Here is a 26,756-nt window from a genome sequence, read left to right as displayed (position 1 = left end):
TTCCTTTGGTTCCCTTTTGGAATGTTAATATTTAAAGAATCCAATTTTTCCTCCACTACTCTCATACTAGGGCTACCTATGAGAATGGAATTTTTAAAATATATTTCTCTTATAGGTAATAAGTGAAACACTTCATCTTTTGGCGGGGAGCAGGGAGAGAGGGGCATTTTCTGGAAAAGACAAATGTGACATCTGAGGACATTGATCTCAACAAAGATTTGTTGGAGGGTGTTGTTTAGTCCTTTTCTCCTCTGTTTCTTTGGGTTTTTTTACACTCTAAAAGGAGTCTAGTGATGACTAAATAGCTCTCAGATCATTTTTCAGAAAGAAAAACCTGGCACCCAGAGGCTCGAATGTTTTGTCCAAAGCCACAATCATTCAACGACAGAATACCAAGATTATTTCATTTCTGCTTTAAAGTGCAGTTGAGTCTTCTTTGCCAAGGCCGTCTTTAAACAAAGCTTATATTTGAGTGCCATTCAATCCTGGAACATGATGAAGAGGGAGAAAAAGGCAAAGAGGCTGCATGTATAATATGAGGTTCATTGTTACCAGTACATTTTGACTTAATTTTCCCTTGGTTTGGGTGGAGCTCATTGTTCCAGATTTTTGTAATACATCTGCCATTATCTGGGTTTTTAAAAGTCCAGTAATAGTAATAACACAGGTATAGAATGCACATTTTCCTTCTCTAGATGAATTTGTTGACTAGAAACTTCTTTACACTGAAACAGTTTCTTTAAAAATTCTTCTTTCATTTGGGACAGACCTGATGGCCATAGATGATAAAATCACTGCTCCTTTGGGAAAGGGCTCGTGGTCCCTTTCATTAATCTCTGACATTATTTAGCTTCACTTTACACAGAAGTGATTCTTCAGGGTCCAAATGCTAAATTAAAACTTGTTCCTGTCTTGGGGTACCCTCTTTGAATAATCAGCCCCTTTGAAGGCAAATTCTCCTTGTTCTTGGAGCTTCCAGGGATCCTGTGTTTTTTACAACAGCTGCATATGAATTTCTGTGGTCTGAGGTTTGCTCAAATTCCAGGCACTCTTTGGTTACTATGGAAACCTGCCCTCCCAACCAGCTGCCATTTTCTATATTCCTGGCAAAGATATCCCACAAGCAGAATCAAGATAAAGAATAACACAAAGAGAACATAACCAACTTGTTAAGTGAGCAACTTGTTGATTCCTACATGGAAAGCTACGTGCAACACAGTAAGCTTTCCTGAACATCAACATTCAAGGGTTCACTGAGATCCATTAAAATACACTTTTATCCTAACTTTAAGGAGTGGGGATTCGACTCTGCATCTCTACATCTGTGAACTGAGGAACACTTTCTGTGCTCTCAGAGGTGATGGGTGAGATGACATGTTTGAGCCGGAGGAGCATCGTGAAGAGCAGGATGAGGAGAATGGCCAGGAGGCTCAGGAATAAGCCCACATACATATATAGGTTGGAATACTTATCTGAAGTAGTGTCAACCTCAGTTGCCAGGGTGGGGAAATGGGCCCGCCCAGTGAGATTTCCATGGTACTTGAAATGCACCTCCGTCATCACTCAAGACTTGAGTTGGTCCCTGTTTCTATTTGATTGCTATTGCCCTTGAGGCATTCCACAGTCACTTAGACTGTCTCTGAATATGATGGAGGTGTTCTAACAATGTCATACGGAGCAGTCACAACCAGAGCCAAGTCAGTAGTGCACAAGTAAGAAAATGGTGATGTTCTAATTTGGCAATTGCCACACCCTCTCTGTCCTCCAGCACACCGTGCCCTTCCCAAATAGTTTTTTTTTTATCAGAACTTTTTAATCGTTTTTTAAAAATGTAAATAAAATATTTTATTTTCCCCAGTCCTACTCATATACTGATTAAAATATGGTGAAACTGCTTTATAATACTGGTATGTAGATAAGAATGTCTCAGAGTATTAAATCGGACTTTTACTGTCTTTTCGTAGAGGGTGGAAGGGCTCTATTTTATCTATAGCTCATCTAATGTGTGCATTAATTATATGAATCTAATTGGGTTCTTCTGTGAGGAGACTTTGTAAAAGCTTTTGTTTATTTCAGGCTCAGCATATCTGAGTTTTTACCCTTCTTGTCTTTCTGAATCTCCCGTAAGGATGGAGCTTGCAGGGTTTCTTCCCAGCTGCCACAGCTTGAGGGTTGGAAGTCTAGAGGATGTGACTTTTCTACAGTTTTGTTGACATCCCTCACTGTAGGCTGGAGGGAACGTGTTGTCAGACCTGGTAATTCTCAGATGGAGTAGGTCTCAGAGATGCTGACAGCAGCAGGTGTAGGCTCAGAAGATTTGACTCTTAAAATTCTTCAACAGATTTATTTTCCTGAAAATCAAAAACAAAAAATGAGTATCTAAGAAAAACAGATGGCAATTTCTTTTGAAATAAAAATTAACTGATATATTGCACAATGGTTTGCTCTGGGAAAATTAGTTTGAAAATGGTATGCCGGATTTTCATCACTTTGAATGCTTTTTTTTTTTTTTTTCCCCTGTAAGTGATAAATACCTGTTACAAGGTTAAAAAAAAAATTCAGTTCACAAAACTGCAGCTAATAACTAGGCTAGATTAGAACAGTGTTTTCCAAACTAACTGGTCATAAAATTTACCAGAGGTACTTATTAAAATACAGACCCTGGGCCCCAATCTAGACATTTGTGAATCATAATCTTCACAGTAGGGACCTTGTTACCACTCTAGAGAGTCAGATTGTATTGGTCTGTGGTGGGGTCCAGGGCCTGTTATTTTTAAAAAGCTCCCCAAATGACCCTAAAGTGCAGCCAGGACTGAGAACCACTGCTAGTTTAACCAGGAAAGCCTAACACTGAAATAAAGACCTAAATCTAAGGATTTGTTTTTTTTTTTCAAACCCAGATCCCAGTGCCACGGGTCACTTTAACAGATCATGGAATTTTCAGGAATACAGGCTTCCCCCAATTTTCTTTTTGTGTTCTATCTCTCTCATTTAGGTCTGTGGGGTGAGAATATACTCCCCCTCACTCAGAAGTAATTGAAAGAGTATATTTGTTGTGAGCAAATAACTGCATATTTCATTATTGGTAAAGACAGAATCTTGGCTTCATTGGCAAAACATTCCAGGATGTAAATAGGGTCAACTATTTGCTGTTGAAGGCTTCCAAAATGATTTAGCTTGTTTTTTTGAACATGAATTTTGAATAGGGGTGACTAAAATAAACAATATAAGCTACCATCACCTGTCAAACTTCTATGTGTTAATAGTGGCAGAGAGCTGACAATGTAGCCTAGTTCTGTCGCTTGTTAACATGCCCAAGGAGAGTTAATAGAAATAGCTCCAACGATCACGTTACTCTTCTATAATCTTGAATTTTGCCAGCCTGGGAGCACTTCAGCTTAAAGTTTATATTCCCTAGCTCATGGCACTATACTTTCTGTAATCTGTATGATTCTTAGCCTACCTACCTCTGCCTTTGCCACCCATGCAGAGCCAACTGGTTCCTAAGAAACAAGCAAAGAGACAGGGCTATCTTTCGACTTTCTTTGGAGCTATGGTCTAGGAAATGTGTTTGCAGTACTTAAAGGTACATCTATTTTGATTTCTGATTAACAAACAAGTGGAAAAGATAATCACAGTAGGTTTCCTTTTGTTCCCTATGAATACCAGCCCCCAAAGCAATGATTCACCTGAGTGGCTTGTTACAAATGCAGATTTCAAGGTCGGCTCTTGGGAGCTCCTTCTCCCCCGACAACTCAGCTCTTGGCTTTGCTTGTGCTCCCAAGTCCAGTTTTTCTCAAGGGTGTGATGCATGGACCTTCTACATCATTTAAAATGTAGATTCCTAGGCCCTTCCACAGGCTGAATGCACTCTCCTAGCTTGGCTCAAAGCCCAGGAATAAGTATTCTAAGCACAAGATTTTCAGGTGATTCTTTGCATATTGAGCTTTGATTAAGTATTAGTTTTTCTATCTAGATAACCCAGGTAAAGAACATAGCTAATCTGTCTTATTAGTTGTTTGGGGACCCCACTTTAAAAAACTATTTAAAAGAGTGCTATAGGTTGAATTATGTCCCCCCCCAAAAAAAATATATGTTGAAATCTTAACACCCAGTACCTGTAAATGTGATCTTATTTGGAAAAGGGGTCTTTGCAGATGTAATCAAGTTAAAATGAGGTCATTAAGTTGGCCCTAATCCAGTATGACTGGTGTCCTTATGAGAAGGGGGAAGACAGAGGCAGAGATTGGAGTGATGCATCTACAAACCAAGGGATGCTGAGCACTGCCAATAAACACCAGAAGCTAGAAGAGCCAAGGAAGGATTTTACCCTGTAGATTGCAAAGGGAGCATGGCCCTGCTGAAGGCTTGATTTCAGACTTCCAGCCTCCAGACCTAAGAGAATACATTTCTGTTGTTCTAAGCTTCCCAGTTTGTGGTACTTTGTTTATGGCAGCCCTAGGAAACGAATGCATAGAGTAATCACCCTGGGCCCCTAGTGTTTTGGAACCTTTGGGGCAATGTTTCTCAAGGAAGTCCTTGCCTCAGAATCACCTGGAAGATTTGTATTACACATGCAGATTTCTGGGCTTTTCCCCTTGCTCCCTAGATCAGAATCTCTTGGGATAGGACCCTGAAATCTGCATTTGTGACAAGCTTACCCAACTAGAGTTTCTAAGTACACTCTGCAAGGAATGGTTCCCAGTCTCTTCTGCCCTCAAGATCACTTATTAAACTTCTCGAAAATATCTATACCTGAGTTCTTCTTTCCGAAGTTCTGATTCAGTAGGTTTGTGTGGGACATGAACAGCAGTAGTGCCTAAAGCCCCACAGGTGATTTTTATATGCAGCCAGGGCTGAGAAGCACCGCTCTACTAAGGAACAGAATGCTTGAGATACAGGTCTCTGACAGTCCAGGGCAGCCCAAACGGACGCATTACTTTTTCACCTGGCCTCCAAGAGACAGGTAGGAGGAAAATAAACACTCCCTGCTAGTGCAATCCAAGTGGGAAAAGCCTTGACAGTATTAGGGTGTATTTTAGTCTCCTGTGGACCTCCATACGCATGGATTTGGATCAGTCATACTCCTTGGTTTGGCACATTGTCATCACCTGTGTATCCAGGGTATCTTATTTATTTACTAACACCCATGGACAAACACCTGTGAACAAGCACCTACCAACTTTAGGATGGAGAATAATAATTACATGACATCTACCTATGCTCCTCCCTATCTCATCCTGCTCCCCAGAAATTATCAATATTCTGAATTCTGCTAAGCATTACCTTGCTTTTATTTACACACATAACACCCTTATTCTGAACACTATGTTGTTTAGTTTTATTTGGAAATTTATGGGAAAAAAGCATCAAGCTATATAGGTCATATTTTTTATTTGCTCCTTTACCTTCCATTACTATATAATTCATTCATAACTACTCTTATAGGATGAAAAACGAATAAATATTTGGTAGCCCACGTATTGCCTTTGAGGATCCTTGTTGCCTTTGGACTTTATTCCATTCTTGACTTAGCTTGGCATTCAAGGCTGTCAATGCCCTGGTCCTGGCTGAGTTTAATTTCTTCCACCATCCTCCTTTCCAGTCAAGCTGTAATGCTAACATCACATACTTCCCTGCCTCTGTGTTTTTGTTTGATCAATTTCTTTCATCTTCGCACATCTCTGCTTGGGGAAATTCTACCACTCTTCATAGTTCAGCTCATGAAACTGACCTTGATTTCCCATCAAATTCCTGATTCCCACAGGCTTTGTATCTCTCCTGGAGAAGTTACATTCCCTAATCTTTGAAGTATCTATTGCTGTGTTTTCCCCAAAATTGTAATTTATAAACCCTCTGAGAATCTTTTTCAACCTTCTATCCTGTATTCAGTGCTTGCAGTACCTGCTCAATAATTGTTGAATAAATGCATGGGTATGACTGAAGAAGTGCATTTAGCACTGACAACTGGAGAGAAGCACAGTGTTATCTTTGTTCTGATAGCTAGATCACTTTCAGAAACTCCCTTGTATTTTTATTACCCTCCCCCTCTCCCCATGTCTTATTGTGCAAAGGACACTAAATTCCTGCTTATAATCTGGAATTAAGGAATAATCACTTTTTGGAAACTTTGCTTTTGAATTCCCATTTCAGCTACATGATTTTAAAGGAAAACTACATGGAATGGGCTTACAGCCTTAAGTTTTAGAAAGTTCATTTGTGTCTACAGATGCTTTTCGGTAACAGTTGATAATACTGCCTCCAGCACAGGTGACCCTGAATCTTCCTTAGGTCTAAATACTTATTGAAAATTTATTAGAATTATGTGAAGCTTAGAGAAGCTGGACAGAGAACAGTGATCTCATGTACAGTTTTCAGTTTCTTTAAACATTTCATTTGAGCATTTGGAAAACTAATCATATATTTCTTAAAATCTCTATAGCCTGCAGAACACCAAATGTTCTGGTCATTTCAGATAGGTCTATCGATTTAATTCCTTAAATCCATTAAGGACTTTGAAATGAGTAAACAAAAAGTTAGGTATTGGAGGGTCCTCTTTGTTACTCTATTCCTGTATCTGTGACAACTGTCTCATAAAAGCTTTCCAAACAGAATTTATTGCCATAGCTTTCTCTGCTAACTAATTAATGAATTGCACAGATAATGATTGCTCCATTTAAAACTCTGGACCATATGGAAGGGAAAATAACCATACAATTTCAAAAGAAATCAGGAGTTCCCGTCGTGGCGCAGTGGTTAACGAATCTGACTAGGAACCATGAGGTTGCGGGTTCCATCCCTGCCCTTGCTCAGTGGGTTAACGATCCGGCATTGCCGTGAGGTGTGGTGTAGGTTGCAGACGTGGCTCGGATCCCATGTTGCTGTGGCTCTGGCGTAGGCCGGTGGCTACAGCTCCGATTCAACCCCTAGCCTGGGAACCTCCATATGCCGCGGGAGCGGCCCAAGAAATAGCAACAACAAAAACAACAACAACAACAAAAAAAAGAAATCAAAATGCTATTAATTCTAAAGAATCTGGTTTTTATGGAAAGACCCTTATAGGATTTAAGTTTCCTACAGTCTTCTCTGGAAAGCAAAGTTCATAAAGTGAAAATCAGTCTGTAGTCTTTGTAAAAGTGACGGAAAGCTGTTGAGGAATAAGGAGGAGAGTGAGGGATAGGAAAAAGGGTAAAGATTTAGGAAAAGAAAGGAAGGAAGATGGAGGGAAGAGAAGATGAGGGAAGGAAGGAAATGTGAGAAGCAAGGTGATGAGCAATGTGGTCAGTGGCTAAGAGGTAGAGGTGAAGACAGAGAGGTAGGAAAACATTGGAAAAGAGAGGAAGAAAGGAAAGAGCGAGGAAAGTTTGAGGGAAGTGAAAATGGCCATGGTCTAACATTAGCCTGAGCATCCGCTTTCCTTCAATTCTAATGTAAATCAAAACACCTACAAGCAAGCCATGTGAATGGGCCTCTGATTTTTCTGATTGCATGTTTTATCATTAACTTCGTAAATAAAACTCATGGTAAAAAAAAAATCTGTGTTTTTGGTATGAACATTGAAATGCCAAGTCTTTGGTAATGTTCAACATCAGCATACTACATGTATAATTTCACAGAAGCAAAATAACACACACGCCCAGATCATGAATTTTGCTCCTTAAAATGAGAAAGGAATGTAGAGCTTTCTCCATCCATCAACCCTGAGAGGGATTCCTAGGGTGAAACGTGTGTTTAGTAAGAGAAACAAAGTTCTGTGTGAACTTGCAAAATCAGATTGACAGTTTATTCAGCAAAGCTCTGAGTGCCAACGAAGTACCAGACACTCTGCCAGGTGCTGAGGAGATAGAGATAAATGTAACCTGATTCTTGTTTTGGTCCTCAAGGAGCTCCCCAAAGTAGTTACATTTGCTTTTTCTTTAACATGATAAAGTTCTGAAAACAATTCACTGATAATTCTACACTTTTCTGAGTGACACCTGCCTACATAATTTCAGAGATGAAATCCCATGACATAGTTAAGGAAAATGATCAGTGAAACAATTCAGAGGAGACAGTCAAAACTATCAATTGCAACAGCCTTCAGGAGTTTACACATTCTCTTTGTATTTATCTGCCCAGTGTAGGTGGGGAGAAAAGTAAGGGGAAGTGGGAGCTGTTAGAGTATCTAGTTCTATAGCACCCTGTGAAAAAACAATTTCAGTAGCAAGCGCTTCTTCAATGGCTGAAGCCATTAAGTAATACGCTTCTCAAGTGGGAGTTGCTTTATCTTCTGCGGCAGATGGTGCCTATTTGTCACACCTGCTGATAAATAAAATAATACCACTCATTTCACTGTAAATAACATCATAATATTTCCAAATCTCTCTTACCTTTCCTGGCTCACAGGATGCACGGGGTTGGCCATTTAAATACCCCTTTTGAAGCTTGCACCGACAGGCAACTTGTTCAAGAACATCTCTGGAATATCTGGAAAATAGAATGAAAGCCTTGTTTTTCCAGAGAAGCAGGACTATATTCATGCAAAGTATGCTTTCTCTTTCATCTTCCTAAAGAGTCAGACTTTTCCAGCGCAAAATCGAAAAGCACCCTCTATTAGATATTAAAATGCCAGTTGCCACTTACAGCTTCAGATTGCAGTTTCAGATGCCTGCTCCTTATATACTCCAAAGAGCCAAGAGAAGTGTCCGTTTGGATGTGTATCTACCGTTTGGAACACTTGAATGGAAGCAGCCTGAATAGTTAAGTCTCCAGTTCCTCTTTCTCACAGGCAACAGTTGAGAGTGTGCGGGAAAGGTAGTGATTCAGCTCGGCTTTGCTTTAGCGGTGTGGAGTGTGCAGCCAGAGAGGGAGGAGATAAGAGAGAAGCTGAGAAGCAAAGTTTGTATAAGCCTTCCACTTTAACCCCTTCGAGGCTTCTTCATGAATCTGAAGGATTAGGGTAGGTTCCCAGTTTTTGTAAAAGCCTCTTAATTTGACATTTAAGATCTCCTTTTCAATTCAAGAGGTTTTTTTAATCCTAGGTTTTATAGTAATATATACTTAGAATTGAAACCAAACATACCAGAATGTAGAGGTGTTTAAATAATTTCATCTTTATGACCAGAATGTGTGCATATGTATGTTCCCAGGTTTGAGAAACTTTTTTTTTTTTTTAAGGCACCAACTGAATACTTTTATTTTGAATTTTTTGTGGAGATTTAACATCAGTCTTGGAATCTAGGTCTGTATTTCTGGTTGGGGGGGGGTCTAAGCTTTAAGTATAATATCGTTAAAGAAGTTATATCTATCCAGGTTACATGTTCCATGATAAATGATTCATCCCAACTGTAGTTTAAATGCCCTTACTGTGTTTTATATATAGTGGCAAGAAGGAGATGAAGAGTTTTGGATTGCCTACTCTGTGTCAAGCATTTAATGTAGAGAATTTCATTTAATCCTCACAACAACCCTGGGATTTGGATATTATTGTCCTCATTTTACAAATAAGGAAACAAAGGCTCAGAGATAAAGTAAATCATATAGTTTATTAAGCTTGTAGCCAGTATTTGAAAAAAAAAGGCAGTGTGATCTCAAAGTCTCTGCTCTTTTCTCTGTTGCAGTCATTTTTAACGTTTTGTGGGTCTTGGATTCCTTTGAGAATTTAATGAAAGCTATGGACGGTCCCCTTCATCAGAAATAGGCATCTAATTTCTGTGTTCCATGGCTTCTAGGTTAAAAGCAGCTGAATGTCCTCATGTTACTTTTCCAATATTATAACATCATTAGTGCATTGTTTGTCCAAAAACTCATGGTCACAATTTTTATTGTGGAATTAATAATAATAGTAGTATATAATATAATAGTGTAATAATAAGTGTTATGACAATCTTTATGAAATTACTGCAGTGCTTTTTCCTTTATCACCAAATTCTCCTTAAGTCTTGCATTCTTTTTTTTACAAAATTTTTTGCCCCACTCGTAGCATACGCAAGTTCCCAGGCCAGGGATCAAACCCAAGCCACAGCAGTTACAACACCAAATCCTTAACCACTAGGCCACCAGGGAACTCCACAAGTCTTGAATCTTTTATCTTTTCATTTCCCTCATTCTAGTGGGTACAATGGATTGAGGCTTTCTTTGAAATTGTTAATATCTCACCAGCATAGTCTAATACCTTGTGGAGTATGCTGGGATTTCTCAAACTGGAGTAATATGCTCAAGATTCATGAAACTACAGGGTAAAGATAGTACATTTTTCTAGAGGATCAATTTTACTTGAAATTTCAGATAGGGAGAACATAGGCAATTTGAGTGATAATTTTTAACATAGTTTATATGACAGTAAACACATATTGTAGAATAAAATGCAAATTGTGTACGTACTTTGACAATCAAGCATGAGACTTCAGAGAAATGTCGCACTTGTGGTGGTGCCTCTTTGGGCTACCCAGCCTTTTTCAGGGATATATGTTCGCTCTATTCTGTCATTTGGGATATTTTGGTGGAAAAGTCTGAAGATCATGTTGTAACAGAAAGCCATGGATTTTGCAATCAGCTAGACCTGGGTTTCAGCCTCAACTTTGATCGACATTTTCTGGGTTACTTGAGGAAATCAATTAATTTCTCAGTTTTATCATCTGTAAAAGAGAGGAAAAACTCTCTTCATGAGGATCATAGAAGAAAACATCCCTAAAGCTTACACTACATGTTAGTGTTGTCATCTCAATTTTTTAAATGTCAAAAGAGAATGAGGCTACTTGAATGAAACTGGAGATTTCCCTAGGAGTAGTCTAACATTTCCCACCTAATTAGAAATAAAAGTCTTAGGTAATATGATATTAAAATTCAAGTTTCCAGAAAGACATAATAGATGCCCTACAGTAGATGGGCAATTCCCAAGCCAGATCCTGATACACAGAATTTACAAAGGAAATGCTCCAGAAGAACTTCCAAGAAATAAGCCAGATTGTGAAGGAGAGTGGAGAGGAAGATTTGTGAAAACATTTCTTTGCAGAGATCTTTTGCCAGGCTAAGACTCCACTCTACCTTCTACAGGAGTGCTGAAGAGGTAGGGGTATTACCTCCTTCACCTCACCCCTAGTGACAGGGGTTTCACCAGACCACTCAGAGAGCTTGACATTTGTTCCTTGCAGTAGGGGCAGAGAACTGGAGCTGCATTTTCATTCCGAGAAAGCTAACATGGCCCTTGGCAGGAGGACAAGGTTGACTGTGTTGGGATTGGCCAGCATTCCCAGAATTTATCAGGCAAGGGATATTTGAGTGTTTCCTGAGAATCAAAGGATGCCATGAAAGACAGAGAGCCAAGGTAGGGTCACACTGGACCCTGTCCAATAGAGCCACCTCGATGAGTGTAGAGACCCCAGCAAAACAAAACAAAACAAAACAAAACAAAACTGGGTATAACTGTTAGATTCCTAGAAGTTGATTAAGGAAAGAGTTGTAGGCTACCAACCTGAATATAAATTATAAACTCATGTCTCCCAAATTGCGGGAGACAGGCTCTCAGTGACGGAGACTTTTTTTTTTTTTTGGCTTTTTGGCTTTTTGGCTTTTTGCTATTTCTTTGGGCCGCTCCCGCGGCATATGGAGGTTCCCTGGCTAGGGGTCGAATCGGAGCTGTAGCCGCCAGCCTACGCCAAAGCCACAGCAACGCTGGACCCGAGCCGCGTCTGCAACCTATACCACAGCTCACGGCAACGCCAGATCCTTAACCCACTGAGCAAGGGCAGGGACCGAACCAGCAACCTCATGGTTCCTAGTCGGATTCGTTAACCACTGCACCACGATGGGAACTCCAGATGATGGAGACATTTAAAAAACCCAGAAAAGAGCCAAGAAACCAAGAGAACGGGAAGCCCTTCATTCTACCAAGGGAGAACTGACCAATCCCTTTACCTTTCTTTCCTGCTCCTGCTTCTATCCGGGTGAGGGTCCAAATAGGAGCAGGCAAGTGGGGAAAGAAAGAAGAAAACCTTTATCCCCCACTTCTCTAAGGCAGATGGCCACCACCCATAGGCCTCAGCATGGAGTGGGAGGAGGACCTTATTTCTCAGTAAAGCCTGAAGAATTTGATTAATATCTTCAACTGGAAATGTTTTGATTACTGAATCAAGACTATGTTTTGTGACTTTGAGTAATTTTAGGACTGTGAGTAATTTTAGGACTTTTTTGTTTGTTTGTTTGTTTCCTTGTTAGAACTGCACCTGTGGCATATGGAAATTCCCAGGCTAGGGGTCAAATCAGAACTGCAGCTTCCAGCCTATAGCACAGCTCATAGCAACACCAGATCCTTAACCCACTGAGCAAGGCCAGGGATCGAATCTGCATCCTTATGGATACTAGTTGGCTTTGTTACCACTGAGCCACAATGGGAACTCCCAGGACTGTTTATTCTTGAAGGAATGAATAGAAAAGTTATGTGAAGTCATGTGATTTGTCTAAGTTTCCATTCAAGGTCAGAGAAATTTTACCCCAAAGGAGTATGTTTTATTTGCAAATTGGGAGACAGAACTATGTTTTAATTCTATTATAAACTATACTTGAGAAAATACTGGTTATAAATATCAATTCATTCCTTCATTCAACGAATATCTGAGTGCCTGTTATGTGCTAGGCATTGTGCTAGGAATAGGACATACAATGAAATGAAAAATAGTCCTTGTCCTCAAATTTCTTATGGTCTATGGTAGGGTTCAGCAAAGGCTGATCTTTTTCTGTAAGGGGCCAGATAGTAAACATTTTAGGATTTGAGGGACACTTAAGATCTCTGTTGCATATTCTTTTTTTAAAACAGTTTATATAAAAAGGCAAAACATCCCTGAAGGCTGTACAAAAAGAGTTCATGGGTCAGATTTAGCCTATAGACCCTAGTTTGCTGGTGCCTAATGTGTGAAAGGAGCAAGTTAAAAAAATATATTACCAATTACCATACCTTTATTATGATTGAAGATGTGTTGAGAACACTTTGGGAGGAGACACAGAAGAGCATTACCTAACTGGGGAATTGTGGCTTCCAGGAATTGACAATGTTGATTTGAGACCTGAAAGATAAGTAAGAGTTGGTCAGGGTTAAATGAGGTGAGTGGTATTCAAGGCAGAGGGAGCTGCCTATACAGAGGCACCAAAGCTTGACAGAGCTTGATTCACTTTAGAAACTACAGAAGGAGAAACTGAACTTTACAGAGATCAAATAGTTTGCTCGAGGTCACACAACCAGTAAGAGATGGAGCCTAAAATCTTAACCCAGGTGTGCCTGAGTGTAAACCTATGCCCTTAGCCACTGTCTCATACTCCTGTCCTGGTACTAAAGCTGTGTCTAAGATAGGCTTCTTACTTAATTTTGCAAATCAGCAGCTCTGTATGCCTCACTTCTAATTCTTCTAGGGATGAAAATGTCAAAGTTCTAGAGGGCTTGCAAGACCTTAAAAATAAGACAGTGAATCAATAATGTTGGATTTTCATGATTACAACTCCACTTCTCCCTTTTTTTATTTTTTCTTTTTTGACCATACCCATGGAATACGGAAGCTCCCAGGCCAGGGATCAAACCCACCCCACAGTAGCAGCCTGAGCTGCTACAGTGACAAGGCCAGATCCTTAACCCACTGCACCACAAGAGAAATATCTCTCCCTTTAAAAAATAACCCTTCCACCCAATGAAGCCTAGCACACATTGCTCAAATTCAGAATTTGCTTATTTCATCCTTACAAGAAGGGTTCCCCTCCCTCCTGTTTGCTAAGCTCTTGCACTGTGATAATGTAATTTCTTACCTTCTTGTTATAGATTTATAATAAGATAATTGTACCCTCTGGCTTGGACTAGATATACTGATTGGTCCAAGTACTGTTCCTATCTATACCACTCACATTGATGACCTTGGTCAAATGAGTTTACTCAGCACAGATTAAATCCGTCAATTTTTTATTGATTGCTTGGGTGAATTTTTATTGAGGTAGCATGATTTGGAAAGCTAGGTTAGTCATGCAGCAACTACCTCCTGAAAATACCTTAAAGCCTGCCATGCACTTGGAGAAAGCAAGAATAAAGATTGAAATGAGGTCATTCCCTTCATGGCTAAGGGGTTAACAAACCCAACTGGGATCCATGAGGATGTGGGTTTGATCCCTGGCCTTGCTCAGTGGGATAAGGATCTGGCATTGCTGTGAGCTGTGGTATGGTTTGCAGACACAGCTCAGATTCTGCATTGCTGTGGCTGTGGCGTAGACTGGCAGCTGTAGCTCTGATTTGATTGTTGACCCCTAGCCTGGGAACATCCATATGCCATGGCTGTGGCCCTGAAAAAAAAAAAAATTGAAATGAGGAGGAAAAGGGAGTGGGAATGGTCCAGACTTACTAATGCTGGCCTTCCACTAGTTCTTAACCAGACTATGCTTTGTCACCCAGGGAACTCTTTCTTTTCTTTTTTTTTTTTTTTGTTGTTGTTGTTGCTGCTATTTCACATGCAAAAGATTTAAACTGGACCCCTATTATATACCAGTCACAAAAATTAATTGGAAACAGCTTAAACACTTAAATGTAAAACCTGAAACCATGAAACTCCTAGAAGAAAACATAGGGAAAAATTTCCTTGATTCTGGTCTTGGCAATGACTTTTTGGATATGACACCCAAAGCACAAGCAACTGCGTAAAAAATATTAAAGTGGAACTACATCAAACTAAAGAGCTCTGCATGGCAAAACAAATGATCAATAAAATGAAAAGTCAATCTATGGAATGGAAGAAAATATTTTCAAACCATCTATTGGATAAGGGGTTAATATCTAAAATATATAAGGTACTTATACAACTCAATAGCAAAATCATCATTACATCATAATTATCCAATTAAAAATGGGCAAAGGACCTGAATATACATTTTTCCAAAGAAGCTATACAAGTGCCAAAAACCACATGAAAGAGTGTTCAGCATCACTCATCATCAGTTAAATGTAGATCATCACCTCACACCTGTCAGTTTGGCTATTATCAAAAAGGCAAGAGTTAAGCACTAGCAATGATGTGGAGAAAATGGAACACTTGTGCACTGTTGTGGGGAATGTAAATTAGTATAATAACTATGGAGAATATTATAGCAATTTCTCAAAAAAAAAAAAAAAAAAAAGAACCACCACATGATCCAGCAATCTCCGCTTCTGGGTATATATCCAAAGGAAAAGAAATTACTGTCTTGATTTGTGCTCCCATGCTCATTGAAGCATTATTTACAATAACAAAGACATGGAAACAACTTAAGTATCCATATGGATGAATGGAAATATACATTATATATATATATATATATATATGGAATATTACTCAGTCATATAAAGAAGGAAACCCTGTCATTTGTGATGACATAGATGAATCTTGAGGGCATTACATTAAGTGAAATAAGTCAGTTAGAGAAAGACAAGTGCTGATGATATTACTTATGTGTAGAATCTAAAAAAAACCTGAACTCATAGAAACAGAGTGTAGAATGGTGGTTGTCAGTGCGTGGGGGTGGGTGGGGGGGAGGGGAGGGAAGTCAGTGCAAGTGGGTGGTCAAAGGGTGCAAGCTTCCAGTTATAAGCTGAATAAGTCCTGGAGATGTAATGTGCCACATTATGTGTATAGCTAATAACACTGTGTCTGTATACTTGAAAGTTGCTAACAGAGTAGATCTTAAAAGTTCCCACCACACAAGAGTTCCCTTGTGGCACAGTGGGTTAAGGATTCAACATTGTCACTGCATTGGCTTGGGTTGCTGCTGTGGCACAGGTTCATTCCCTGGCCTGGGAACTTCCTCAGATGCGGCCAAAAAAAAGTTCTCACCACAAAAAGAAAAGTAACTACATGAGGTAGCAACTATATAAAGTCATGGATGTGTTAACTAACCCTATAGTGGTAATCATTTATATCACATTGTATACCTTAAACTTACACATGTTATATGTCAATTATGTCTTAATAAAGCTAAAAAATGGAAGAAAATTCTGTTTAAGAAGGGAGTATATTGAAGTTTACTGTTATAATTTTTCAGTACCCTGTAAAATGGGGTTTTGTTACTAAATTAGTTGGATGTAATTACAGCAATGAGTATGATGCTCTTTAGTGCTATACTTTCAGAAGAAATGAAACTAATAGCAAAGTGAGAGCTCAAACTGTAATCAAAACAGGTTTATGTATTTCAATAAGTTAAAGACAGCAGGCAGATTATACGATATATTACCTCCAGATGGAAGTGTAGTAACTGATAAAGTAGTTATAGTCTTGCAGAGGGGTGATACACTATAAGAGAAAGTTACCCTTCCCTACGTGAGTGAGATGTAAGACGTAATGGGGGTGGAGATAAAGTAAGTCATTTTTACAGAGTTGATTCCCCCATTATCCCCTCCCCCAGTCTGGTGGACGGAATGCCTTGTAGTCAGACATATCCTCCATGAGCTCCAAAAAACTGGAGTGTTATTCTTTAAAGAGATTGAGAGGTCCAAGAGAAAAAGCCTCCACATTTTTGCATTTAGGAAATCCCTTAACAAAATGGCCAGCTCCCCATTCATGTATATGAAGATCCCAATCATTTTACTACTGCCTTATTCTTCCATGTGAACAAAACAATCAATGATCAACAAATATTTGAGGGAAAACTTTCAACATGAAAGAATGATGAAAAAAATTTTTTTTAAAAAAATCAAGGACCCTTGAGAGAGAAAAAAAAAAGAGAAGGGAGGCAAAACTTCCTAATTAGTATATTCAGAAAGGTTCAAGAAAACATTGCATTTATATAACAGGAATAGGATTTTTGAAAATAAATAATAAGACAAGAAAGATATTTTGAAATAGTAAATGTGATTGCTGAGATAAAATTCTAGGTAAGAGTTGGAAGGTAGAGTTGAGGAAATATCAAAGAAAGTATCACAAAAAGACTAAAAGAAGGAAATTGAGACAGAAAAAAAATGATACATAGAAGGAAAACTCAGGAGATCCAGTATTTGACTAATGGGAATTCAAGAAAAAGCAAAGTAGAGAGAATTAGCAAAGAAATAATACAAGAATTTGTCAGAGTATATTCTTGTGAAATTTCAAAATACAAAGTATAAAGATATCCTCAAAGCCTCCAGAGAGTAAAACAGGTAATCTACAAAGAAATGAGAATGGTATCAACATTGGACTTCTTATCAGCAATCTCACATGTGAGACAATATTGGAGCAATGCTTCCAGAGTTCTGAAGGAAAGTGACTTTCTTCAACACAGCATGCTATAACCAGTTAAATTACCATTCAAGTGTGAGAATAGAATAAAAGTATTTTCAGATATGAGGTAACTTTAAAATTAATTTGCATCAAATACATTCAAAGGAAGTTGAGGATTTAGTCCAACAAAGTAGAGGAAATAAACCAAGAAAGATGAAGACATGAATCCTTGAGAAGAGTGGACCCAACCCAGGGAAGCAGTGAAGTTCCAGGATCGTAGCTGTGGAGTAAATCTAGAGAGAAATTGGCCCGCAGTGGAGCTTGAGGTTGTAGGAAAGTCTATAGAAAAAGTTACCATTCATCAGTTATGATGGAGACACTAAAAAGAAACCAACCAATAAACTAAGAATATGGTACAGACAAATAATACAAGATGGGGAAAAAAGTTCACTCCAGGAAACAAATTTTAAATCTGAACAATAAGTATGGTATAATTCTTGGCCCTGAAATTAATGCTATGTACAAAGTCACAACAATCTAAACACTGGTGACTGGAGTTCCTGTCATGGCTCAGTGGAAATGAACCCAACTAGTATCCATGAGGACACAGGTTCCATCCCTGGCCTCACTCAGTGGGTTAGGGATCTGATGTTGCTGTAAACTGTGGTGTAGGTCGCAGACCTGGCTCCAATCTCATGTTTCTGTGGCATAGGCCAGCAGCTACAGCTCTGATTCGACCCCTAGCCTGGGAACCTCCGTGTGCCATGGGTGCAGCTCTAAAAAGACAAAAACAAAACAAAACAGTGGTGACTGATTTTGTTTTTTTAATTATTATTATTATTATTATTTTTGTCTTTTTAAGGCCATACCCATAGCATATGAAGGTTCCCAGGCTAGGGGTCTAATCGAAGCTATAGCTGCTGGCCTACAGCAGAGTCACAGCAACGCCAGATCCGAGCCGCATCTGCAACCTACACCACAGCTCATGGCAACGCCGGATCCTTAACCCACTGAGCAAGGCCAGGGGTCGAACCTGCAACCTCATGGTTCCTAGTTGGATTCGTTTCTGCTCTGCCACAATGGGAACTCCTATTTTTTAAATTTTTAAAAATTTTATTGGAAGATAGTTGACTTACAAAGTTGTGTTAATTTCAGGTGTACAGCAAAGTAAATCATTTACGTATATATATATATTCATATATCCATTTCTTTTCAGATTCTTTTCCTATATATGTTTATTACACACTATTGAGTAAATTTCCCTGTGCTATGCAGTAGGTCCTTGTTACCCATCTATTTTATATATAGCAGTGTATATATATTATCAATCCCAACTTCCTGATTTATCCCTCCCCCCATTTCCCCTTTGGTAAACGTTAAGTTTGGTTTCAAAATCTTTGAGTCTGTTTGCTAAGTTATATTGTATCATTTTTATTAGATGAATAGTATGTAGGTTCCTTAAAAAATTAAGTAGAGAACTAACATATGATCCAGTAGTCCCACTCCTGGGTGTATATCTGGAGAAAACCATAATTCAAGAAGATAAATGCACCCCAATGCTCATTACCACGCTATTTACAATAAGCAAGATATGGAAGCAACCTAAATGTCCATCAACAGAGGATCAGATAAAGAAGATGTGGTATGTATATACAATGGAGTATTACTCAGCCATTAAAAAGAATGAAATAATGCCATTGGCAGCAACATAGATGGATCTAGACATTAGCATACTAAGTGAAGCAAGTCAGACATGGAAAGACAAATGTCATATGAGATTACTAATAACTGGTGACAGATTTTTGAATTTAACTTACAAAGTGCAGAAGACAATTACGATTATGTAATGAATGCAAAACAAATGTACAGATGATAACATTTGGGAGGTAAAAGAAACAGCAGTTGAAGGGACACGTAATAAAAGTACTACACCCATAATATATAAAATCAAGGTAATTGATAGAGGAATCAAAATTGTTATGTAATTATAGAGAATGAAAGTCATAGTAAAGTGCTGAACTGTTAGTATGCTAAACTATGCCCACTAAAAAATATGGCAGCAGGAAGATGAAGTCAATTTGGATTGAAATTAGGGAGGCCTTTGGGTAGAGCTGGGGCTTGTTCCTGGCTTTAAATGATGGAAAAGATAGGAACAGGCCTAGAAGGTAAGGGCCTCGGAGGAGAGAATGGCAACATGAGCAATGGCCTGGTGAAGATTTTTTTTTTTTCTATTTTGCTATGTAGGTAGAAAATTTTATCCTCTCTAATATCACTAAGATGTTCTTTCTCTTTAAATCTCCCTAATATAACAACTTTCTCTGAGTGGATTTTTTTTTTTTTCTTGCTGACAGTGCAGTAAATTTTCTGTCGCTTTGCAGAAAGGGAACTGCCATTTACTAAATGAGCTTTTCTCTATTCTGTGCTCCTTTGGTGCCAAGTCTTAATAAAGACAGATGGGTTTCCCCCATCATGCTGCTGCTTCTCATCTCAGACTGATGAATATGAGACTGAGAGCCTGACCCCGTCATTGTCAAGTAATATAAAAGGCTTCATCCTTATTTATTGCCATAGTTTAATTACTGGGGGAAAAGTATCAATTAAGAAACAAAGGATTTAAAATCCTTTCAACAAAACCAGGATGTCTGAGCAAATTAAAACTGTTTTTTTTTTTTCCTTTCCCATTTTTTCCTGCTTGCTGGGGGAGAGTGAAGGTAGTAGGGTGATTAGTGATGTTTAGTTTAAATTTAATTAATAGGAACTCACAGTATAATGTTCCATGAAAAATGTAGATGTCAAAAACTATGTTGTAATAGGGCTATCAATTCAAATATTTAGGTTCAATTCATTGGAAAATTTAGCCAAGTTATTAGACTCTACTGGTCATCCTGGAAGCCTTTTATAGACCTGGGTGGAGTCGGAAAAGACTTTAGACTGGTTTCCTGGTACTAGCCGTAAAGATAAATTTTGTAATATGGTCTTCGACTCCCTAAACCCTTTAGGAGAATATATGTTAGTTGCTCCCTGTTGTTATGATGTAATGTGGAAACACTAGGAACATCCCTTGCCCTCAGTTCAACCAAAACTATTCCCTATTTCTTTCTACTGTGCCAAATCTAAAACGCCATTCACTCATTCATTCATTCCTTGGTGGTAGGATTTTTCATCTCTAGAGACCCTCAGCTAAATTGCATCTGCCTCCTCAGGTCAGATTTTTATGGTTTCAATCAACTTCTAACACTTTAATGTGAATGAGTTTATCCGATTGCTTGTGTATGAGTGTGCATGCATGCACACACATACACCTATAAGGAATAGGGTTACAAATATATTGTTCTGCAGTTTGTTTTCATTCAACCACATACTATGGGACAAGAAAACCAGGATGTCTGAGCAAATTAAAACCATGTCATTTGTTGCATTTTTATCTATTCTTTTAAATGTCTTCCCTTTATTCCTTAGTATGTATATAGCTTAAATTGTTTAACCAATATCCTTTTGATGAGCACTGGATTATTCACTTTTGCTATTATAACACCACAATGATTGTCCTTATATATACAATTCCTGCATAGAAAAGAGAAATTGCTAGAGTGAAGATATTCAATCTTAAATATTTTGTTGATACAGCTAATTACCTTCCAAAGTGGGGTCACCAATTTACTATCAGGGAGGAAAAAATTTTTCTCTACACTTCTAGGTTCTTCTGGCTGGTCTGAGAATTCAGTTGACATGAGACAAATAGGAGAAAATCAAGCAAAAATTTAATAACATGTACACATGAGAAAGACCCAAGAAAACTGAGTAACTCACCAAAGTGGCTAAAGCCGTCACCTTAAATACCATCTTCGGCTAAAGACAAAAGAAGATGTTGGCGGTAGGGGTTTGGGGCCTCAAGGGGGAAGAAGGCAATTCACTCGGAGTTGGAAAAGCAAATGTTTGTGTCCCATTGTCTCACTGGACCAAGCAGAGACAATGGGACACAGAGAGGAATTTTAACAGACTTTGAGGGGTTCCTCTCTGTCTAAACACCTAATTTACTAAAATTATCTATGGTGAGGGCTCCCTTCCTGGAACAGGTCCTCTGTCTACATTCTTTAGGCATTTGGGGGGAAAGTCAAAGGTTCTTCCTGAGTTTTTTGTGCCTTGACTATTTTCAGCTCAAAATAATCTACATGCCAAAGAGACATTTTGGGGTGGCATGTTTTGTTTCCCTACATTACAATCCTACCAACATTTCATTGGCACAGTCCTTTTCCTCATGCTCCTTCCAGTGATGGATAGGAGCTAATAATAAATGGGTTCTCTTTCCGATTTTAAAATGACTACATATCATTTGCAGGTAAAGTTGGAAAACCCAAGCTCCCGCTGTGGTGCAACAGTATCGTGATGTCTTGCGAGCGCCAGGACGCAGGTTTGATCCCCTGCCTAGCACAGTGGGGTAAGGATCTGGCATTGCTGCTGCTGCAGCTTAGGTCTTGACTGTGGCTTGGATCTGATCCTTGGCCCAGGCGTTCCATATGCCGAGGGGTGGCCAAAAAAGAAAAAAAAAAACAGTTGGAAAACATAGAAGAGTATTAAGAAAAATTTAAAATATTCTGTATTTATATTAATCAGTAAGAATCATCATTACCTATTTGGTGTAGTTAATTTATACTCTTCTTTCTTTTCATATGTTAATGACCACTGACACTCAAGGGAAATATGTCCTCAGACATTGACAACTCCCCAGTCTTGAATACCTCTATAACATATTTCACTCACAAAACAGAATTTTTGTAGTGATTGTAGTCCACTCACTGAAACAGTTTTCTAATCACTTTTATCTTCATATATATTATATAGTGAATTTGTTCTTATCAAACAAAGATCTATGCCACATGAAAATAAAACAGCTCTAAGCAGTTATTTATTTAAAATTTCTGTAGTTCCCACTGTGGAACAAAGGGATCAATGGTGTTTATGCAGCAGCAGGGATATGGGTTTGCTCCCCGGTCTGGCTCAGTGGGTTAAGGATCCCTGGCCCGGGAACCCCCATATTCTATGGGGCAGAAAAAAAGAAAAAAATAATTCTGTTTACTAGCTAAGCATTATCTTACATGTTTATACTCCTTCTCTCCACTTCCATTGCTAGTAATTTCATTTGGCTTTTCCTTTTAGGCCATTTTTTTTAAAATTGAAAATAATCTCTGTTTGCTTTCATTCTATTACTTTTTTCTATTTCTTTTTGAACATTCATGTTTTCTGGTATGATGAAATTATTTCAGATTTCTTTATTCTTTCATGTATTTAGGACGCATTTTTCAAAATTCCTAGGCCTGGGGTAATAACGACTATTAATTATTGCCCAAATGACCTTTCCAAAAATATGGATCATCACTATGTTATCTAGTACAAAATTGGGTTTTTAAATGCCAAGTTATTTTTTTTCCTCATTTTTAGGGCTGGGTCTAATATGCAAATCTGATCATGTCCCTTTTCTACTTGAGTTGTCTTTTCACCTGTTTTTATTGAGCTCTAACTCATATATAGTGCTGTATAAGTTTGAGGTGTACAACGTAATGATTTGACTTACCATATACCATGAAATGATTATCATAGTAGGTTTAGTGAACATCCATCATCTCATGTAGATACAACATTAAAGAAATAGAAAAAAAATTTCCTTGTGATAAGAACTCCCAGGATTAACTCTCTTAACTTTCATTTATAATATACAGCAGTGTTAATTATCCTTATCGTGTTGTACATTGTATCCTTAGTATTTATCTTATTACTGGAAATTTGTTCCTTTTGCTTGCCTTCATCCAATTCCCCTTCCTCTCACTGCCTGCCTCTGGTAACCAAAATCTGATCTCTTTTTCTCTGAGTTTGCTTGCATGTTTGTTTGTTTGTTTTTCAAGTATAATTGACCTATAACACTATCCTAGTTCCTGGTACACGACATAGTGATTCAATATTTCTATACATTTCAAAAGGATCGTTTGATAAGTCTAATTGTCATGTGTCACCTTACAAAGATATTGCATATTTTGTATTTATTATCCAAAGTTTATTTATGAATTCTCAAGTAAAAAAAGATATTACATAATTAATGACTATGTTCCCCACAATGCACACTTCATTCCCGTAACTCATTTATTTTACAATTGAAAATTTGTGCTTCTTAATCTCCCTCACCTATTTCTCTCCTCCCTTCAACCCCCTCCCTTTTGGCAACCACGTGTTTGTTCTTTGTATCTATGACTCTCTTTCCATTTGCTTATGTTTGTTCATTTGTTTTTTAGATTCCACAAATAAGTGAAATCATACAGTATTTGTCTTTTTCTGTCTGACTTATTTCACTTAGAATAACCTCTAGGTCCATCCATGTTGTCATAAATGGCAAGATTTCATTCATTTTTATGGCTGAATAAAATTCCATTGTGTGTATGTGTGTGTGTGTGTGTGTGTGTGTGTGTGCGCGCGCGTGCATGTATCACATCTTCATCCATTTATCTATTGATGGGTGCTTAGGTTGCTTCCATATATTGGCTATTGTAAATAATGCTGCAGTAAACATAGGGGTGCATATATCATTTTGAATCTGTGTTCTCATTTTCTTTGGATAAATACCTAGGAGTGGAATTGCTAGATCCTGTGGTGTTTCTGTTTTTAATTTTTCAAGGAATCCCCATACTGTTTTCCTTAGGGGCTTCACTAACACAGTCCCACCAACAATGCTCAAGGATTCCCTTTTCTCCACATCCTTGCTGATGCTTGTATTTGTTGTCTTTTTGATGATAACCATTCTGACAGGTGTATGGTGCTATCTTATGGTTGTTTTGATTCACAGTTCACAGATTAGTGATATTGAGCATCTTTTCATGTGCCTCTTGACCATGTGTCTAGCTTCTTTGGAAAAATGTCTATGTAGGTCCTCTGGCCATTTTTTAAGTGGGTTGTTTCATTTTTGTTGTTGTTGTTGTTGTTGTTGTTGTTGTTGCTATTTCTTGGGCCACTCCCGTGGCATATGGAGGTTCCCAGGCTAGGGGTTGAATCGGAGCTGTAGCCACCGACCTACGCCAGAGCCACAGCAACGCGGGATCCGAGCCGCGTCTGCAACCTACACCACAGCTCACGGCAACGCCGGATCGTTAACCCACTGAGCAAGGGTAGGGACCGAACCCACAACCTCATGGTTCCTAGTCGGATTCGTTAACCACTGCACCACGATGGGACCTCCTGTTTCATTTTTGATGTTAAGTTGTATAGTTCTTTGTATTATTTTAGATATTAACCCCTTGTTGAATATATCATTTGCAAATATCTTCTCCTATTCAGTAGGTAGCCTTTTCATTTTGTTGATAGTTTTTTTTCACTGTACAAAAGCTTTTTGGTTTATATAGTCTCATTTGGTTTGGGGTTTGTTTGTTTGTTTTGGGCTGCACCTGTGACATGTGGAAGTTCCTGGGCCAGGGATCAAATCTGCAGCACAGCAGCAACCTGGGCCACTGCAGTGGCAATGCTAGATCCTTAAACCACTGCACCACAAGGGAACTCTGCATTTGTTTATTTTTGCTTTTGTTTCTCTTGCTTGAGAAGACATATTAAAAACCTGAGACTGATGTCAAGGAGTGTATTGCCTATGTTTTGTTCTAGAAGTTTTATAGTTTCAGGTCTTACATTTAAGTCTTTAATCCATTTTGAGTTTATTTGTGTATGGTGTGGGATAGTAGTCCATTTTGATTCTTTTGCATGTAGCTTTTCAGCTTTCCCAGCACCATTTATTGAAGAGGCTCTTTTCTCCAGTGTATATTCTTGCATCCTTTGCTGTAGATTAATTGCCCACATAAGTGTGGGTTCCTTTCTGGGCTCTTTATTATGTTCCATTGATCTATGTATCAAGCTTTGGTACTGTTATCATACTGTTTTAATCATTGTATCTTTGTAGCATAGTTTGAAATCAGGGCACATGATACCTCCTATTTTGTTCTTCTTTCTTAAGATTGTTTTGGTTTTTCTGGGTCTTTTCTGTTTCCATATAAATTTTAGAATTATTTGTTCTGGTTCTCTGAAAAATGCCATTGGTGCCCTTTGGATTCCACTGGATCTGTAAATTGCCTTGGGTAGTATGGTGATTTAACAATATTAATTCTTGCTCTATTCTTTGATGTGTTTAGGATACATTTTTCAAAATTCCTAGGCCTGAGGTAATAAAGACTATTAATAATTGCCCTGGGAGCACTCCCACTGTGGTGCAATGGCGTCGGCAGCATCTCTGGAGTGCCAAAATGCAGATTTGATCCCTGGCCTGGCACAGTGGGTTAAGGATCCAGTGTTGCTACAGCTGAGGCATAGGTCGCAACTGTGCCTCAGATCTAAGCCATGGCTTGGGAACTCCATATGCCGCCAGGCAGCCAAAAAAAAAAATAATTGCCTTAAGGACCTTTTCAAATGTGTGGATCTTCCCTGTGTTACCCAGTACAAAATCGGATTTTTAAATACCAACTTATTTTCTTTTCATTATTACGATTGAATCTAACATGCAAAGCTGGACATGTCACTTTTGTATGTTAGCTGCCTTTAAAAAAACTTTCTAAAAATTGTATCATGCACACATATTATTGTATACTTTGATCTTTAATAATTATTTGTAGTAATCTTTTCTATTCAATACATAGAGATTTAGCCTCATTTCAATAGCTGGGTAATATTCTACAAAATGACATCCCTTAATTTACTCAACCATTACCCTACTGATGAACATTTAGAGTTATTTTAGTTGTTTGATCACTATACACGATGTTCCTTGGGACAACAACTTGTTTCAGTCCCCCTGGGACTTTACTGGGTTTAGCACTGATGTCCCATGTCCCAGGAGACTCCTCAGTAATGGGCAAACTGGAACAATTGGTGACCCCACTCTTTTATCTTCCTACATCTATTCTTTTTTTTGTGTGTGTGTCTTTTTTTTTTTTTTTTTTGCTATTTCTTTGGGCTGCTTCTGTGGCATATGGAGGTTCCCAGGCTAGGGGTCGAATCGGAGCTGTAGCCACCAGCCTCCGCCAGAGCCACAGCAACGCAGGATCCGAGCCGCGTCTGCAACCTACACCACAGCTCATGGCAACGCCGGATCGTTAACCCACTGAGCAAGGGCAGGGACCGAACCCGCAACCTCATGGTTCCTAGTCGGATTCGTTAGCCACTGCGCCACGACGGGAACTCCCCTACATCTATTCTTAACCTATTGGCACTTTGTGTCACATACCTTCCCAGAACTGGGGTTTCGAGGCCATATGATTGCTTTTATACATTACACTTTGTAGGAAATTCTATTAGATGGGACTCAAGTAATTTTTCAAGTGGGGAATGTGGAGAACAAGTCATAGAGTAGGGCTTTGGTCCATATTAGAGGTCATAATAAAAGTCTTTTAGCAGTAGGACATTTGAGTGGGAGGAAGAGAGAATCACAGAAAGGGCATGAAGATTGCTGAGTGGATAAAGAAAAATGCAGAAGGATCCAAAAACCAAATTTTACCCTCATATTCTTGCCTAAAATGAGTACAGCTATGTGGAACCTCTAGTTTAAGGACATAGAAATGA

General features: G+C 38.6%; 1 protein-coding gene across 1 annotated transcript; it reads right to left on the bottom strand.

Moving 5' to 3' along the window:
• Positions 1-1,169: 1,169 nt before the first annotated feature.
• Positions 1,170-8,867, bottom strand: SERTM2 (serine rich and transmembrane domain containing 2). Its single transcript, XM_047764910.1, has 3 exons — positions 8,623-8,867; positions 8,370-8,466; positions 1,170-2,351 (listed from the first exon to the last, which is right to left on the bottom strand). The coding sequence occupies exon 3, from the start codon at positions 1,558-1,560 to the stop codon at positions 1,288-1,290; it is 273 nt and encodes a 90-aa protein (XP_047620866.1). The 5' UTR covers positions 1,561-2,351; positions 8,370-8,466; positions 8,623-8,867; the 3' UTR covers positions 1,170-1,287.
• Between the last annotated feature and the right edge of the window lie 17,889 nt (positions 8,868-26,756).

The sequence above is a fragment of the Phacochoerus africanus genome, chromosome X (genome assembly GCF_016906955.1).
Source record: "Phacochoerus africanus isolate WHEZ1 chromosome X, ROS_Pafr_v1, whole genome shotgun sequence".
NCBI classification, from domain to species: Eukaryota; Metazoa; Chordata; class Mammalia; order Artiodactyla; family Suidae; genus Phacochoerus; species Phacochoerus africanus.
This window is presented reverse-complemented; position numbering and strand designations above follow the sequence as displayed.